Genomic DNA, 20,012 nt, shown 5'->3' on the forward strand with positions numbered 1-20,012 from the left:
GAAGCGATCTACAACGAGATAAAATCAAATGAAGCTTAGTATGACCGTGAGTATTTATGTCCCAAGAAACCATTAACCACTGAATTTCCATCTAACTCAATACTTATATTATTGAAACCAAGCTCCAACAACCAATTGAAAGCCTCCAAGAGCCCCCAAGCTTCGATAAGACTTGATTTGGGAACTTCAAACATGGAATTCTTAATATGTTGAATTGTTTGGCACACAAGATAAGGTGGTTAAATTACTAGACACTTTGTATGTACAGCTTGGCCCAATAACATCAGTTGACAAGTGGATGATCATTCCTAACATGGATTATGTCATTGCTAGTCAGTATAATGTTGTCTTGGTTTCCTTACCTATGCTCTAAAGACGAACTTTCTTTCCACTCAAGAGTTCGACATCATTTGTGGCACAATAATGCCTTATTGCAATTGGATTTGTTAATGAAAATCACTTTGTGCAAGTATACAACATCTACTTAAGAGACTTTTTAGTATTGTAACCATTAATTGGTGTGTTCACTAACTCAACTATACCCTTTTTTTTCTATGATAATATAGATGTATTTGAAGGATGATTGTCCCCTGCCTCCTATTGCACAACAATGGAGTTCATATTGCACACGTGAAGCTCGTTCATGGCAGAGATCATACCTACAATGTATACAAGAATTTAAATCATTGATATTTCATTTAACTATAGGATCTCAACATGTAGTAGACATCAATGAAGATTAGTTATTTTAGTTAACTCCTCTTGTATTAAATAATGTTATGTGTATTCATTTGACACCTGGTAAAAATCTTACTAATGTTTTTATTCATTTAATGTGGACTATAAAGTTTGCTAATTGTTGTAAACCATGCATATTGTGTTGCAAGTCAAGTTGAGATCCTTAAACATTTAATTATTGTGGCTCCCAGTCAAAAACAACAATGAAAACACTTTTTTTTGTTTTTTTTTTTTTGCAACCATTTTACAAAACAGAAATGTGTTTCCAAATCGTGTTTTCATTGTGCAAAATGCTTGAGAAAAAATATAACAACAGAAACACATTGCTATTGGACAATTTTTCAGCTCAACAACAAAATCGTGTTTTCATTTCATAAATGGAAGTGGCCAAAAAATAGCACATTGTTTCCATTTTGTAAATGAGGGTGGAAAAAATTAATAACAGAATCGTAATTCTATTATATTGTACAACGGAATTATGATTCTATTGTTAATCACTTGTTTAACCCTCATTTGCAAAACGGAAACATATTTTCAATTTTTTTGGCAAGGGACAATTTGTGATATAGCAAAAAGGAATCCACGTGAATAGTATGAATAGCAAAATTGGTAGTGCTAATAGCAATGCCCTTCAGCAAATCATGTTCTCTTTTTCCGTTGTTCATACGGCATGAAATTTTTTGTGAATACATGAAAAGGGATACTACATTTATTCATTTAAATATTCATATTTTGCTGCATCGTTCACAATTTTAGTTACAATTTTTCCTATAAAAACCCTTTATGTTACCACTAATCATCATGTGCATTGTTTAAAAATAGTTTTAAAACTGAACCGATCATTAAACTAGTAATGATATTGGTTCAATTTTTAATAATTCAATCATGGTTCAACCTTGATCTAATTGATATTAATCAAATAATATAAAAAAAAACATTATAACATAACTTTATATAATACTAAAATCTAAAATAAAACATAATTTTATAGGTACATAACATTTAAAATACATACAAAAGTTCAAATTATCTAACCATTTCACTGATTTTCTGATTCAATCGATCAAATTGATCTAGTTTTCAAAACACTTAATTCCCAAAGTTGGCATTAGAGAGAAAACTCTATAGAGGAGTGTTGGCCACTAATACACTCTCCAGTCCAAAAAATTATGAAAATTATAAGATGGTTCAAGACCACTACATCATTTGTGATCACCATTAGTAATTATACAACATGTGGACAATAAAAAATATACTCACTAAATCAAAGGTATACTCACTAACAACTTCTCAAGACTTAACATGCTATCTCTCAATTTAAGGGATCTCATGAAAATTAAAACCCTCCTTAATCAATTTAAAATATTTAATTATTTATGTGTCACATAAGTATTGGTGTGACCATAGATGACGTGACAATCCTAAATCACCTAATAATTTCTTAACACACTCATTAAAAATTATAAAATTATAAGTGAGACTCATTAAATAAGAAGTAAAATCTATAACAAAAATTATATTTTTTAATAAATTTTAACTAAAAATAAAATAAAATAAAAAGCCTAGCTCATGAACTAGCTAGGGTTACACCATTTTTTCCTAATCTATTTACCTTTTATCATTTCATTTTTTGTATTGAGAAATTGAGTATTAATGAGATGAAATAAGTATTTTTCTGTCAAAAAAAAATATGTTCAAAAGATTATATTAAACAATTTGTTGCTACCATTTCTCCTGCTCCTTGATAATTGATATGTATGTCATGTAAAGAAGAAAAGTAGCAAGACATAAAAAGAATTGTCAAGTAGGTCTTCTTCACACCCTCACTAATGCTTTGCTTAGTAATGTACCCAAAAAAGAAAAGCTTTGCTTGGTAGAGTTCCCAAATGATTGCTAGCTATGTTTTGGTGGGGGAGCATTTTTACTAAAGATCTTTATCAGATTTGACAAAAACACTGTTTTAGTGGGAGCTGGTCTGTAAAGTAAAATTGGAAATGGATATACTTTTTTCAGTCTAATTTCCACATTTACCGTACTTTTTTTTTAATTTCTTTCTCTATGTTTCATTGCATTACTCATTACATGTACACTTCCTCATTATTTCTATTTCCTTCTATCGTGTATACAACCACAAGGCATGTGAAAAAATTATTTTAGTTACAGAAATTGGATGATTTGAAATCATTAGTAAACGATTTTCGGGACACTAAGTGTTTTTAAACTCCTTTTATTTTAGGCTTTCATCTAAATTCGTGGAAGGCTTTTAACCCTTTTTCTTGCCACCCTATAATCTCTTTCAAATTATGGAAAACATAATCTTCGCCAGAAGTTTCTTCCTATGCTTAAAATCCACCCGCACTCTCTTTTATTACGGAAAGAGCATTTCGTAATTTAATTTTACATTTCGGAATGTCCTTACGTTAATGAAAGAAATTGCTGGAGGAAACTTTTTAAGTACAAGAAGTTTTAGCATTTTTTTTATTCAAATTGAACTGATGGTGGTACAACACTCCCTCTCCTTCCAATTACTCTTTCCAAAGTGGGAAATTGCCGTTCAACTGAAATATAACAGTTTTCGAACACACTCTAAGCTTTTGAACAAAGTTAAAGTTAAGCTAGAGATGGACTACTGTGCCTAACCCAACCCTACTTGGTCACTCATCTTACAAGGAGGATCAGTATCCGTATTTCATATTCACATTCAGGAAATTTTAAAAAAAAATAAAAATAAAAAAAAAAGCAATTTAGTAAAGCAGAACTGAAACTGGTGACATTTTTACTCCATTTCTTCAAAGCTAAGTGACACAATTTTGCCATGTGCATTTTAAAAAAGTTGAGCCAATATTTTATCAATAAATAATGCATTTATTTTTATATTATTATTCAATCAGAAATTATGTATGATAATTTTATTAATTTTGTTAATTATCATTTTAAAAGTCATAAATAATTTTTGACTGGTCAACACTACTGTGTGCTTATGAAATTCATATTATATATTTCTTTTGTTTCTTTTTATAAGATCCAAATTTAAAATGATATTTGTTCTTTTTTATAAGGCTTAACTTATAATGTTTTTTACATTAATTATTTTTATATTAGAAATACCTTCAATTAAAAGTAGAGATTATGAATTGACAAAAAATTAGAAAAGTAGAATGATTTTAAAAAAAAGTTATAAATTTAAAGCATTTATTACTACCAACTAAATTAATCGGTTTTGTCTTAATGAAATAAGTAATTAGATCTTATAAATATTAAGACACAAATTAGTATTAGAGACTTTTGGCGTTTTATTATTTTTCTTGGTACGCACATGTGCTTTCAATGGATAAAATCGAAATAAAGCACGCTCTACCGGCATTAAAATGCATAATGCACATGCTGCAACAGATTACCCCAATACCTAATGTGGGTGGGTCCACTTCCCCATGTCCTCGTCCTCGTCCTCGTCCTCATCCTCATCCTGAGAATTTCACCAATTCACAGTACATGGTCTTGTATTTTACTCTGTCCTGTGGAAAAAAAAGGTAAGAAAAGTCGCACTGAGATTTTTCAAGTTTGAAATAGACAAGCCATTTCATTTGGACCCCCCACAAAGGTAAAATTTTATAACCGTATACTCAACTCATGAAAAGTAGTCACATAAATTTGCATCCCATTGATCATCCTTGTCTTTTCAACTGTTTATTCAAAATATATCATTCAAAAAATAATACTACATGATCCAAGCCAACCTTGGTCCCCATCAACACAATAATCAATGCAATCTTCACGTCAACCAGCAATGGTCCCATAATATACTGAATCTAGCTAGACACATTATCACACTTAGCTCCCAAAATCTCAAACAAGAAAAATTCAACCATTCCTCATGGTTGGCCCCAATAAGATCCTCACCCACCTGCTTTTATGGCACTACACCGACCAGTGTCGCCACGACTAGGACCCTCTATCTTCGAATTTAAGGTTCAAACCAAAATGCATCGTGTACCATTTTACGTGTTGGCTCCAGAAAACACTCGCAATGTGATGAGGACATGACCAAAAGCAAGGGCAAGGATTCACTTGAAGGACTTGGAGGGCCTATGACAAGGGCTAGAGCAAGGAAAGCCAAGGAAGCTCTTCAACAAGTATTGTCCATACTATTTGAATACAAGCCCAAGTTTCAAGGAGAAAAGTCCAAGGTTGTGAGTTGTATCATGGCCCAAATGGAGGAGGACTAAATGTCACCACTTTGTCTCAATTTTAGAGTGTTTAGTTTGTCTAAATAATGGTTCAATCCTTGTAAAGTTGGCTGACCAAAAATATGCTTTGGGTTAATCAACTAAAAGGGTTTTAGTAGGTTTAGTTCAAGTTGTAATAAGGGCCCAATTGGCAACCTAGGCATCAGCCTTTTAGGAGACCAAATGGTGGCTGACTTGTTGGCTGTTGGGGGTGACTTTTGGTTGCCACAATTTCAGTTACACTCAGCCATTAAGTTTTTTTTTAATTCCCTAGATTAATGGCATTAAGTTATTTTAATTCTAGGTTAGTGGGTCATTACTAAAATCTGCTGTAAAGCTTCTATATAAGCTGAACCATTTTATCAATAAACACAAGTTGAGTTTTATTCAGAAAATTTGAGTTTATCTCTTTTATCTTAGTGAGAGTGATTCTCCTAAATTCTTGAGTGATTCAAGAACACCCTGGCTGTATCAAAGGACTTTCACAATCTTTGTGTGTTGCCCTCGCTGGAAAGAGTGATTCTTTCCTTCCTTTCATCTTCACCCTTGTTCTTTCAAACCACAATTCCAGAAAATTCACTTCTGCCCAGAATTATCTCGTGGCCATAACTCCCATTTTACGCACTCAAATTAAGTGATTCTTGAGCCTAAATTGAATTTCAAAACGAGAACTTTCACCTCGCTTTGAAATCACCTAATTTGGAGCCCTGTAGCTTCAGTTATTGTCATTTCTATATTTCTGTCCAGCCACCACTTAACCTACATTTTACCATCCCATTCATCCATTTTATGCCAAGAACCACCTTATTAAGACCCACGAAATTAACCACCTTATTTTCCATCCTTTCCTTAATCAATTTCCACATTTTCCATTAAGGTTTAATCCTAGACGATCCTAAGTCAGCCCTTGTGCCATGAGGGTTCATATCACAATGGGATGTCTATGATATTGAGGATTAATTTATGAATGAATTATTTTAGTTGATCAAATTTAAACTGAAATTATAAAGATATTACATACACATAAGTCCTCAATTTAAAATGAATTAAAATTCAAACCAAAAATAAAAAAATCGTTGTTTAATTTATTTTTTATAGATATAACCAAGAGCTGTTATTCCCATACCAACTTAAGCTCTTAGAGAAAGTACAATTTTCCACATGTATTAAACACAAATCCTTGACTATAAACTCAAATTTACATATGCCGCCCTCGACCCTTTTGTTTAGTTTTCCTTTTAAAAAAAAAAGGTTAATAATTTCCATTGAATTTAGATAATACCCATAAATATAACAGCTACATTGAATTTGAAAATAACCGATACATACACAGTAGCCTTCAGTATGTCTAAACGATCTGCCGGCAATAAATATTAATGGCGCAGATCACCTCTAATTCCTTAACAATAAACACACTCTAGTCTTCTATACATGCAATAGCATAGCAATATACTAGCAGATTCCTACCAAGAAAACGAACTTGAATACAAATATGAGGCTCTTGGTTTTTCCATGGCTAGGAATAAAATGAAGAAAAGAGTCCTGAAACTAGAGTTTTGGAAGAATATTTTCTTTTTTACTGGGATATCATCAACCCCAGAGAGAGGGTTTCTTACCACTCCCCCTGAAGCTCTTTAGTAAAACAATGAATGACAAAATAATGGGGGGGGAAAAATAGATTATCATTCGGGTACTTTGCAGCCATCCCTCGCTTCAGTATCATTACATTCCCTCTCCTTGCTCCACCCAAAAAAATTGACAAAAAGAATACGTTGTGAAATTAAATACCTATCACAAGATGGAATGGGTCAAATTTGATTAGACTACAAGCTGATCCAGCTGCATTTGCTCAAGCCAGGCTCCTAGAACAGAATGATCAACAGACTCAACTTGCGGATTTGACTTTGGATTTGAACTCGGTCCATCAACAGATGCAACAGGGCCAGAACCTGTCAACTTCTCTTTTATCTCGGACGGAGATTCCTTGACAAGGGATTGAACCCAGGATAGATCAGGCTCCTCCCCATTGTTTCCAAGCTCAAATGATGATGATCTCTGCAATCGACCTAACTCATTTCCATTTACTGACCAATCTACTTTTCCATTCCCATGAGGAGAACCCCAATTAGACCAGGAGTTAACTGGGGACCCAACCATTGAGGCAGGAACATTGGCACCAAGGTCCCTTGAACTAAGGCTTCGCAGCTGTTGGTGCTGTTTCTCACGCTGTGCAAATGCTGATAATCGAGAGCTCATTGGAGAGATTGGCTCCATACTTCTTGGTGACATCCTTCCAGGAGAAGAGACACCAAATGAAGCCTGTAATAGAGGATGCTCAACATTCCTAGGAGAGGAGACACTTGTGTTTATGGGTGATAACGAACTTTGAAGCTGTTGAAACTGATTCATAATAGTTGATTTGTGTCTTGGGGAAAATACAGAAGCCACTGCTGGGTCAGAATACCGGGGAGATGAAGAAATCTCGGCAGAGAATAGTTCATCCAGATTTGATGGGGTTAGTGTCTTAGACCGACCAGATCGACTCACTGAAATGGCGCCAGGACGGGGCTGCGAGAAACAGCCCAAGTCACTCAAAAGGTGTTGCTGGCCATCAAAATCTTGCAACACATCAAAGTCTTCTGGTGGCATGTCACGAGCACTAAGAGAAGATCTCAATCGGCTAGTTTGAATATTGCTTCCTGGTAAATGAAGAGCTGGAACATTTGGCTGCGGCCAAGCATTAGATGAGTGAGAAATGCCACTTGTAGATGGAGACATTGGCTGCGCAAAGGGAGATGGAGACATGGAAGAAATTGATGACGGTGAACCAGGAAAGAGGCTCATTGCAGCAGCCATGTCCATGACATTTGGAGTAGAGGCAGATGAGCGAGGCGAGGGAACAGCAGATCCGGTGGACACGTATAATGGACGCAGCTCTTCTGCTGTGTGAGCAAAAAAGCATACCCTTCTGTTGCAACTAGTACCATCTTTGCACAGCCTTGTCCGATATTGGGCAGGGTGTAGCCAGCACTCAAATACTCCATGAGCATATTCACACATGTCCCCACGTCTACAAGCACCCTTTCTAAAATCAGGGCAAGGCACACAGCTGTAATGGAACTTTCGGGGGTCTCTCCTACGAGCATTCTCTCCAGGATGAACAAAAGGACACTCAGTCCAATCATGAGAGTATGCCCGGGAACAAGGTCGCACCTTAAATGAAAACATGCGAAACTCATCTGTCGCATAAATGCTGTTCTTTATATCAGGCAGTGATGGATCAATTGGATATTCTTTCTTCTCAGAAGCAGAATTAACAGCTGTATCAGCAAACTTTGATGCCATAGCTGAGAATGGCAACCCATTTTCAGGTGATGATAAATGAGCAGCTGAATCAGAACATGATGAATTCACTGATACTGGAATAAAACAGTCACCAACAGACCCAACGGAAGTACTATCTGAAAGTAGATCTTCAAGAGTTGCTTTCAGACCTTCAAGCTTAGGAGGAACAACAAGAACATCAACAGGACGATTTCCATTAGCATCAACACAACTGACATCAGCACCAGCTGATAAGAGCAATTTGACAACATCGACTGCATTAACAGAACCACCCAATGCAGCACAGTGTAGGGCAGTGCTTTTATCTGTCCCGCAAGAGAAATTGACATCAGCCTCTGGACAAGAGAGTAAAAGTTTTAGAACATCTATACTCCCATACATAGCAGCAACCATCAAAGGAGTTCGGGGCTGAAGAACAATTTGTTTGGATCCAATCTGGCGGACATACCAGAGGCCAACTTCATTTATTAGAGAAGCATCCCTATCTAAAGCTAGCTTTAAATCTTCAAAATCATTGTTAGAAGCAAGCTCAAGTAAGCAGGAAAAAGAATCTTCAGTATGAACTGTTAAATTTTTCATGTCTTTGCTGTTAGATGAACCTTCTACCGCTGATGAAGATGAAGTTGAAAGAGATTTTGATTTCTCTGGACCACCGCACATGCTTCAGTTAGCTGGATGATAATAATCATGCAATTTAAGAAGTAACCAAAGATATAATTTGAATAAAAAAAATAATTAAAACTACCAGAGAAGGAAAGCCAAAAGAGAAATATAGATCCACAATTATAAAATTAAAAACATCTACAAAAATTGTTTTACAAGCGCTAAAGTAGTCGCAAGTCACCTTACAAAAATTCAAACAGATTCCTATAATTTATAAATTTTAAAGTTTGTAATATGTAAATTTTAAACTTATTTTAGATGCTTCTAACTTAAAATAATTATTTGGGTCCCTCGAAATCTGACAGAACAAACACAAATTTAAACAGAAAGAACCTTCATGAACTTCCCAAGAACGTTTCACCTATTAATCTATCAGGGACAAAAAGTTTATCAATTTCCCATGAAGTCACGAAACAAAAAATGAAGGTGGGTAAAACATGGAATTAGTTCCGAAAAAAAAAAACAACACAAGCACACCACATACATGAGATGGACAAAAAAACATGCTTAAAAATTACCTAAAATTAGCAGTTTCCTTAATAATAATAATAATAATAATAATAATAATAATAATAATAATAATAATAATAATAATAATAATAATATCATACCTCCGGAGCAGATGAACTTAGACATCAAAAACAAAAATTAGAAGTTCAAAAAAAAGGCGCAGGACAGCAAAATAATCTACCCATAAAGTAAAACCAAATAAAAAGCCAAGCGAGTATTCCAGCAAAAGCTTAAGCAATGGAACAGATCTGAATAAAAACAAGAACCAGAATCATATCAAACAGAATAATAAATAAAGTTAAAACCTTGCCAAAATCAAAAAGAAAAGTTACAACCTAGTCACAATAGAATAATAGATAAATTAATCAACAGGAGAGGAAAACAAATAGAACAGATAAAAACTATTCTTATTCCCAAAAAAAAAAAATTCTTACAGATATCAGGAATCTACCACACCAAAATTAGCGGACAATAAAAAACATGCAAAAGTAAGTCATTTAAAAATTAGATAAAAAAATGCAAAGTAAGAAAATAAAAGGCCACAAATCCACATCAAAACTTCCTTCCATTCCCATCACAAATTATTATTACTATTACTATTACTATTACTAATGCATTTATTTCTAATTTCTAATTTCTAATAAAAATAATCAGCCAGTTTCATTAGCAGAAATTAGGGATCAGAAAAAGTTGATGAATACTTCGCAGCTATAACAGTTAAAAAAAACAAGAAAATATAAATAAATAAAAAACATTTGTTTCTTCTAACTGCACAATCAGCTTGAAAGTTTGAAATCGAAATGGAGTTTGGATTTCGATTTAGAGTGAGAACTTACCGGTTACGAGTGGATAAGGTGAAGATCGAATTCCAAACCCGAAGAGCAAAAAAGCAACGGGATGAGGAAGGAAACGGCTTTTTTTTCGTCAAACCAAACGGAGAACAGCGAAATCCGAACACAGAAAACGAGATTCGGCGAAAGCGAGACTCAGAGCTTCCATCTCCATCTATAGAACCAAGGAAACATTGGAAGAGCTTTGTTGATCGGAGAGAGAGAGAGAGAGACAGACAGAGAGAGAGTAACGTCTTCGAAATTGAAAATGAAATTGAAATGCGGAGAAATTTAGGGCGAATTTAAAAACCAAAGGGAACGGGAATGGCAGTTAAATGAAATGATGCTGAAATGCACGCCAAATGAAGTCCAAATGAAGTCGCGGAGGTGCAGCGGGGAACCGGAAGGGCCGGTGAGAGGGAAAGCGGGGACAAGAAGGGTTTGGGGAAGAGGACAGTGGGTTGAAACGGTTGACTGTAAAGGGACTGATTAAGTGAAATTAAATGAAAAGTTAAAAATCCGACCATCAATGAGAGACATATGTTAGAGTGACAAGGACCAACAGGTACACGTGATGGTTTGGCATGTACTCACTTCCTGATTTTTTTTTAGATAATATAAATAATTAGTTAATTAATTAATTATGATAAAAAATTATTTAGTTTTATTAGTAATTAATTTTGTTTTAAATGTATACGTTTTTTAATACTAAAAAGAAAAAAATTATTTTTTAAAAAAAATATTAATTATTAATTCTTTTAATCTCTCTTAATGTTAGTAATTTATACATTCTTTTATTAGTAATTTATATATTTTTTTGTTTTAATATGACTATGCATGTAAATAGTCAAAGTAAGATTATCAAAATATTTTTATATAAGATATAAAGTTGAACTCTTAAAAAGTATAAGGTTTTACTTATTATTTATTAAACTCAAAAAGTAATAACTAAGGTATTTTTGTGAAAAAAAAATTAATAGAGAGAAAATTTATAATGGTTATAATTAAAAAGGTTGGGTTAATATTTAAGTTTATCAATTATTTGATTATTTTTAACAAGGTTCTTGAAAGATTTTTTTTCAATTGAGTTCTTAAATTTGTATTTATTTTTTAATAAGATGCATGTCATTAATGGCATGGACCTAATTAATAAATAAATAAAAATAATAATTGAAAAAATTATTTAAAATATAGTTAAAAAATTAAATAATTGAAGGACCTACTAGATAATTCTTAAATTGTATTCAAGCTTTCATAGTACTTTTCTCAAATTTTTGTATTCACTTTTAAATAGAGAGGGATAGATTATATAAATTTTTATATTTATCCAAAATTATTTGTTATCTCATTCATATGAATAAAAATTAAGGTAATATATACTTTTCAAAATACCTTAAAATATGAATCATTTGATTATCTACTTAATGATATTCAATTTTGATAAAATTTGATACAAACAATATTGATAAGTTAACAATTGGATCAATAAAAAAAACACATTCTATACTAAGTTATTGAATGGTGTGATGGTTGCTATAAAGATTAGATGTTATAGAAAACAAATAGAAGCTATATTACGAGTAACATTGTGTTTTTCATAATGTTTGAATAAGTGATTTTAATGAATTAGCAAGTGTAATTAAATTTAAATTTAAGTATCTAAAATTAATTAATTAATTATGAGGTGATGATTTTCGGTGTTTATATTTATTTTTATATTTATGTTTATGCTTAAACCATATTTTATATGTGATTAGTTGGTTTTTAGAGTGTTTGAGTCCGGGTGAGTAGGCCTAATAGAAACAGGGTGGGTGAGTTTAATGAGTTGTAGGGGTACAAAGAGAGGGAATGGGAAGAGTCATAAACTTTCTCAAAATCATTGCATAATTTGAACCAACCTCATAAACACACCTTGTTTTTTTCTTTTTCCCCAACATGAATCTTTCTTTAGAAGCTTGGATCATTGATTTACCTTGTTCAAGAGAACACATTTCTTACTATCTTTTATTGTTTGTGGTTGTATGCAGTGGTAAGTACCCTCTTCCCATTCCCTTTGAAGTTCCATTTTCATTTTCCTTCATGGAGCACCCATGGGGTTCATGAAAGTGCTCATTTTTTGGATTTTAATGTTGTTTTAGTTTTTTTGATGGGCTGGTGACCTGGATGTGTGGTGGCTAAGTGGTAGTGAGAAAGCTCTCACCTTCAATCCAAAGCCCTCTCCTTTTCCTTTCTTCCTCTCAAAGTTTTTTTCTTGGTTTAAAGAGGTAAGACAATCTGAACTTTTCTTGTTTTCTAATGTTTTGTGATGTATTGAAATGATTGTTATGTACTATAGGCATTGTAACGATCTACCTCGTCGCTACAATATAACTACTCTAAACCGCGTAAATTTTAATTTTTAAATGAAAACTTCGTTAATTTACTTATGAAAAATGAGAGTAAATTTTTTATGATATACATTCACCAAACAACACACAATTACTTAAATCATACACAAACATTCATTAGTCCAACATACATTCAACAAGAAGTCATTAGCCTTCCATAATTCTAATTAATCATGCTCAGTATGATGCGTGCACCTGACCTCAACTCTCAAATGTAATGTGGTAGCATTCGTCAGGAAATAGCCTAAGTGTGTCCATGCAACACTCTCACTTAGGAAAACTAAGCAGCAAGTGTTGAGGTCACCCTGTCGTGCATAGGCAACCCCCCTTGATAACTTCAAAATTTGAGTTAATTTTGGCTAAGAATGATTGTAATTTCTTTACTTTACCATTGTTTTTAATTAAATAATAAAGAAATTAATCTTTGCAGTTTTTTATTAGCAAAAGTTAAAAGAAGAAGATTTCAAGTGCTTTGGAAGAAAATTGATGCAAAAACTTGAAGAAAAAGTTGAAGATTGAAATAGCTCGCTTAGCGCGCAAGACAAGCCCAACGCATCTTCTTGCTTAGCGACCAACTCACGCTTAGCACAAAGAAGGCCCACGAAGAAGTCCAAAGATGTGCTTAGTGCGAAAGTCCGCGTTAAGTGTGATGACGCATGAAAATTAAGCTACGTTAGGCCTATAAAAGGAGTAGGAAGCGTAAGGGAGAGAAACAACCTACACACCGAGACAACACCACCCCCGGAGACTCAGAGCTCTCTAATGAATACATCTTAAGTTTGAGTATCTCTAATAAGGAAAACCCTCTTTCTATGTCCATTATCCCATTTTCCTCCTCTATCTATCACTCTTCTTCTATCCACATCAACCCCTAAAGTGTAAAGTCTCTCATGACAATGAGAGGCTAAACTTCCTTAGTTAGGGCTTGGCAGGCCTAAAAAATCAAAAGATGTATTGTATGCTTCATATCTATTAATACAAACAAATATTTTCTTTCCTGTTATCCTTTCTTATTTTAATTTCATGTATCATTCATCATTGCATCATCTTTAGGGGCTAAGTGCTCGAAAGAGGGTAATCCTTAGTAAAAATATAAGGAAGGTCTTATATGCATCAGTTTTAGGGATTAGTTGCTCGAAAGAGAAAAATTTCTAATAGAACTCAAAGGAAGGGGTATCTTAATAAAATCATTGTTATACATAGAGTGATTACATTATGTCCACGCATCAAAGCAAACATCTAGAATTAGAACTTCATGCATTTTATCTATTGAGTCTTTGCAAAGATATTTGGGAGATAGATAGGTAAGATAAGCTTGCCATCGTGAGACACCAGGGGCAAGTATTCTAATAGATGTGGGAAGGAAAAATTCACCAAATTGATAGAGAAAAATCTAAAATCATACATCTTAGGCAAATATGGCATGCTAGGTCCCAACATTATTACATTCTGAATTCATTTTTTATCATTATCTTTATCTTTTACTTTTTTTTATCTTCTACTTTTTTATCTTTATCATCTTTTAATTTAAATCTTTTATCTTTTCTATCTTCTATTTGTATCTTCAAATCTATTATCTTTTCTTTAAATCTTATTTTAAATTCCTTATTTTGCTTGTAAATTGGGTTTGCATCAATCTAAGTACGAAAAAAGTCCCTGCAGATTCAACACTCGGACTTTCGAGTACTTTACTACTTGTGACAAATTGGTGCACTTGTCAATGAGTTAACAACCCTCCCTCCAAGGTGATTAGCCTGAGTCTTAAGAGAGTTTCAAACCGAGTGACATGCTCTCAAGTACAAGTATTCCCCCTCATGAGAAACTACAAGTACTCATTGATAAAGTTAATACTATTTCCATGCAATATGAAACATGGGCACCATCAATGCACTGCCTGTGGATAATTAAAGATTTTAAGTCATCCCCCTCCAGAAATGCTTAAAACTCTTTAACCACTCTATTTCCCCCACTAGGGATATCCATCATGGTCAGTGTACCCCCCATGTACATACATAACATACAACATCACAATGACATTTTCAACATCAACAACATCTCACCTCAATGTGATTGTCAACATCATCTCATCTCAATGTCATTCTCAACATCAACATCATCTCATCTCAATGACATTATTAACATCAAGATCATTTCATCTCAATAACATTATCAACAACAATAACATCATCTCATATCAACATAATCATCAATAACAATATCATCTCATATCAATTATTATCAATATCTTCTTCAATAACAACATCATACTCTATCAACATTATCATAAATATCAACATCATCTCATATTAATCAATATCATTAATAAAATATCATCAGTAAATCACATTCCGCACATACATACATACATAGTTCATGCCTGAGATTCACACTCCCCAGATTTTCAAACAATACAAGTATAATAAAAATAATAATGTCATTTATCAATAACAAATGTATCGCATCTCATTAGTCAAAAACATTGTTTTTCTTGAAAACTAGCATACACAGGGACAAACATACATTCCCATAATTGGGTTCCCTGACCCCAATTATAGTATCAAAGTCGTAAAATTATAATAAACTCCCATCACCTATCGTGAGATCTCTATCAGCTCTTACCTACGTCGCTCCGAGACCTCTCACGTTCACATTCGTTAGTCCAAAAGCAAGTTTCTATATACCAAATCAAAGGGAATTTAGTATAGATTTCAAAAATAAGGTTAATAATAACATTCGAAATCAATTACATGTGTCAAAACAAAAAGGGGCCAAGGGGTGTTTTGGGTTCTATTATGAAGAGACGTCATTTTGAAATTCCGACCACGCCAATGTAACCAGGTTTCAGCAAAGGTCACAAAAACAACATCAATTTTATAAAAAGATAACTTTTACAACGTCTCATTTTCAAGGGTTTTTCAAAGGAAGTGTAAAAACACCCTATTACAGTACCCAAAAACACAAGAGACACTAAGAGAAGCTCAAACTAACTAAGAGAAAGGCTTAGAAGTTAAGATTACCTCAGAAAAGCTACAAAAGAAAGGATTGAGAGCTTGTTCTCCATCGAATCCTTAAGGTGGATTCCTAGGATTCCGCTCCGATTCAAGCATTCCTCTCCGTGTGGTGGTTCAGCGACAAGCAAGGCGATTTGTGGTGGTCATCGATGGTCGTGGGTGGGGGAGGAGGAGTTTCTAGGGTGGTTTGGCAGAGTTTTGAGAGAATGAGGCGTGAAAATCGTGTTTTCACATTCAATAACGTATTTATAATCTGTAGATCTCGTTTACCGAGCTCGTCTCGCTAAGTGAGAATCCACTTTTGACGCTAAGTGCGAATTTTTGCATTGAGCACAAATCCCTCTCGGGTTGGGATTTGTGCTGAGCGCAACATTTCACACTAAGCGCAATTCCTTCTCGGGTTGAAATTGTGCTAAGCAAGATTTCCAAAATTGTTATTTTTCAAATCCCAACAGTCAAAAGATAAAGACATGGGTTGTAAACCTACAGTCCAAATTTGAAGTCGATCCAACGGTCAATGAATCCAAGATCGCGGTTTTACCAAAACACGTTTAGGTGAAACTTGAAATCTCATAACTTCAACATTCACATCAAGAAAATCACACATGGAAAATTCACACCATACCTCAACTCATTGAAGTCAATCGTATAATCAAATAACACGATAAATACATTTAAACATCGATTTACAGTTAGCGAAATTTCAGGGCGTTATAGGTATCCCCGAAAAATATTTTTAATCCAATCTTTTTTTCTTCTCCAATCGGGCCAAGACGAATTGTTGTAGAAGATTTATTGAAACCATTACATTTAGAATATGGTAAAGTAGCTCTGATAAATTTGTCTCATACACCATGGGTAGGGGTGGAAATGAGCCAAGCCAAGCCAAGCTTTACTGGGCTTGAGCTCGGCTTGCGTTGAATACGTAAGGCTTGAGCTTGGCTCATTACCTGTTATAGGCTTTTTTTAAAGGCTCGGCTCGGCTTACATAAAAGTCTGGCTTGGCCCACGAGCCTATTTAAAAGCTTGCTTAAAGATGTCTTTGATTAATTAATTATTTTAAAACCTAGTGAAATACTAACTAAAAAAAGAAACTTATAAAATTTCGTATAAGTAATGTACAAATCCAAAAATAATTGATAAACAAAATCATATTGAATTCAAGTAGTTAAAGCATAAAGTATATCAAAAGAAGATAAAAAGAGTATAATATTAAAAAATGTATGGATTAGGTCCTCAGCCCCAAAGCTTACAAATCTATTTTAAGTCCAAGCCCATAAACAAAATAAAATAAAATCTAGACAAAATAAGATAAGATTGGATGAAATAAAATCTAGATGGAATAAAATCTGGATAAAATAAAATCTAGATGGAATAAAATCTGGATAAGATAAGATTTGATAAAATAAAGTTATTATTATTATTATTGTTAGTTAAATAGGTCGGCTTGTCAAGCTTAACAAGTTTTTTTTATAGTTTGAGCTTGACCTTTTTATCTAAAAAAGGCTTTTTAAAAAGCTTGGACTTAGCCTTTATAGTAAACAAGCCGAGCCGAGTCGAGCCTTACATAGGCCGAGCCAAAGGCCCTTGACAAGCTGCTCGGCTCATTTCCACCCCTAACCATGGGGATGGTGAGAAAAAATAAATTTTACACCCTAGATGGGATATATATGTTGGAAATTTGATGTTGAGATATTTAATTTTGAGATTTTGGTGTTGATTTGATGATATGAATGGATATAAATGAAATTTAATGGTTGGGAATGTCTTATGCATGTTTGAATTCGTTGTGGTGATGTTCATATAGTGTGAGATGGTATTAAATCTGAGAAAATTTGGGGGGTTTATGTGAAATTTGTATTCCCAGCTTCTTTGAATAATTTTAGTCCATTATATTGTTCTATAATCGATTAAAATGAGCTACAAAGGTTGAATTTTTGTTTAGCCCACATAGATAATCGATTATGTGGCCTGGTAATTGAATATTTTAAGTTCCAGAGGTTGTGTTTAAATCCATATTAGCAGACAATTGATTATTTGGTTTGATAATCAATTATTTATATTAGTAAGAATCCCTTAGTAAAATTATGCCATAATTAATCAATTAAAGTGAGACATAATCAATTAAATTGGCCAAAAGTCAATCTATGAGTGAGAATTAGGTAAAATGGTCTACATGAAAGTTATAGCCCTAGATGTTAGCTAACGAATGACTTTGGTTTCACTAAAAAAATAGCATCTACAACTATAGAAATGGTTAGGTTAGTGAACAAAGGTCAAGTGGTCTTTAATAAGTAAAAGCTTCATATAGATTGTAACTTTGGGCAAAGTATCTTTCCAAATTAGGTTTTGGGGTAACACACAAAGTTGTCGATTATCTTCTTATCTTTTAAATAAGGTAATAATAAATTCAATTGAGTGAGTGTAACTTTAATTATCATGCTTATAAATAAAAGAGGTCATAGACACATAATAGAAATGAAGGAGATAGTAACACAAAGTTTAAGAGGTAATATGATAACCATAAACAATAAGTTTAGAGTTGTTATAATGCTAGAGTGATGCATATTTATGATGTCTAGTTTGCTTAATGATTTTGTTGTTGTTTAGACGATTATGTTCTTTGATGAGGTGTATTATTGATGAGACAATGGCGTGTCTAATGAGATTTTGGTGTTGGAACCGTCCTTATTTGTGGAAAGGAGTTAGCTATCTACTTTGGGAAGTGTTTTATTAAAAAGGTATACTGAGGTGAGGAGGGTGTGTTTCATGTCAAAACTTTGCCTAAATATATCTTTGATAAAACCTTATTAGGCAAGTAATTTATTTTAAACTATACTGATACATAACTCAGTGCGGAACTAATCTAAGAATGTGTTTGAAATTCCGGTTAGAATAATATAAATGGAAAATTTCACTTTCCAATGCAGCGAATGTAAAAGTAATAGATCAAGGTGATAGATTGGCATTTCTTTAAACTCAACTAAATTCCAAACATACTCTAAATTTTAACACAATATGTAATGAGGACGTAAAAAAAACACAATATGTAATGAGCTAAACAGTCTTTTTAGACCCACGTTTTCAATTCAGGTTTTTAAAAATTTATCGTAACAACTAACAAAAATATAAAATAAAAAAACTGCAGAAGCAATTGATAGTAATTTCACGTGGATCAATTGATTCAATACACATATATTCAAACATGCATAAAATATTCACAACTCTAGCCTCTTTTTCGAACACGTAAGGACGGCTTCATGCATATTTGAATGAAGCATCTAGTAAGCAAAAGGTTTTGAGGGCAGTTGTCATGTTACAATGATATCATAAAAGGAAGATAAAATTTTCTTCAAAAAAATAAAGGAAGATAAATTTTTCTTCAAAAAAATAAAGGAAGATAAAATATATGAAAAGATTATAGCAAAAAAGAAATATGAAAAGATAAAATTTTTAATCAAATGTAGTCAAAAGTTTTTGTATTTTTATATTAATGAATTTAGTTTTTACACTTTTAAAAAAATATGTGACTTTAATTTTTCTTAATTTTAAAAATAGGATGAAAATTATTATACAGGAAAAATAAATTTAGATCTTTTTTAAAATTTGAAGTCCAAAGTTATCAATATAAAAATGAGAACCACTAACATAAACTCACTTAAAAATAACTTAAAACATATTTTACTTCTTTCCTCTGTATGCGCCGTTGTTAGACCTCTGAAAGAGGAATTATGTGGATGAGATCGTTGTTGGAAGGTTTGTTTGCAAAATTGGTCACTCCAAGGTCTCGTCAATGGAGGTTTCAAAGATCAAACATTTATAGTAAGTTTAGAGCATGTTTAGATTTCAATTACAAATAGACGTTTGCTGCAAAATAAGTTTTGCAAAAGGATTTCCATCCTTTCTTTTATAAAATGAGTTTTATAGATCATTAATTTAATCTCTGATTTCATACACAACAAATTAAACTGAAAATCAAATATACACTAACAATTCAACAAACCCCGTTGTACCAAAACCAAGCTTTCCCTCTGCAACACAAGAAATTAATGCTTTGTTACGAAAGATAAAAGGGAATTTTAAAAATAAAGTAAAAGGAAATTACATAATTATCCTTTATTTAATGCTGATCTAATTAAAAAAGGAAATGGTTTTATTTATCTAATAAAAAATTACTGCTAATTTACACCTTCTATTTTTTATTAGGTGAGTCTATATTAACATTTTCCTATAAAAATATAAGAAACTTAAATACATTTAACAAAAAAATATAGGGACTATAAAACACAGTTTCCCCCTTTA

General features: G+C 32.9%; 1 protein-coding gene across 2 annotated transcripts; it reads right to left on the reverse strand.

Annotated features, from left to right (window-relative positions):
• Positions 1 to 6,243: 6,243 nt before the first annotated feature.
• On the reverse strand, positions 6,244 to 10,655 carry LOC100813725 (zinc finger CCCH domain-containing protein 30). 2 transcript variants are annotated; one of them, XM_006587109.4, is made up of 2 exons: positions 10,319 to 10,655; positions 6,244 to 8,980 (listed from the first exon to the last, which is right to left on the reverse strand). In XM_006587109.4, exon 2 carries the CDS (start codon positions 8,967 to 8,969, stop codon positions 6,783 to 6,785), a length of 2,187 nt encoding a protein of 728 aa, XP_006587172.1. In that variant the 5' UTR covers positions 8,970 to 8,980; positions 10,319 to 10,655; the 3' UTR covers positions 6,244 to 6,782. The 2 variants fall into 2 exon arrangements, with proteins under 2 accessions (XP_006587172.1, XP_003533897.1); XM_003533849.5 differs by having other exon boundaries at positions 6,244 to 8,953; positions 10,319 to 10,613.
• Positions 10,656 to 20,012: the final 9,357 nt, after the last annotated feature.

The sequence above is a fragment of the Glycine max genome, chromosome 9 (genome assembly GCF_000004515.6).
Source record: "Glycine max cultivar Williams 82 chromosome 9, Glycine_max_v4.0, whole genome shotgun sequence".
In the NCBI taxonomy this organism is placed as follows: domain Eukaryota; kingdom Viridiplantae; phylum Streptophyta; class Magnoliopsida; order Fabales; family Fabaceae; genus Glycine; species Glycine max.

Coding starts and splice junctions, on each gene's coding strand:
- LOC100813725 (XM_006587109.4), bottom strand. CDS start 8,969: ATGTGCGGTGGTCCAGAGAAATCAAAATCTCTTTCAACTTCATCTTCA.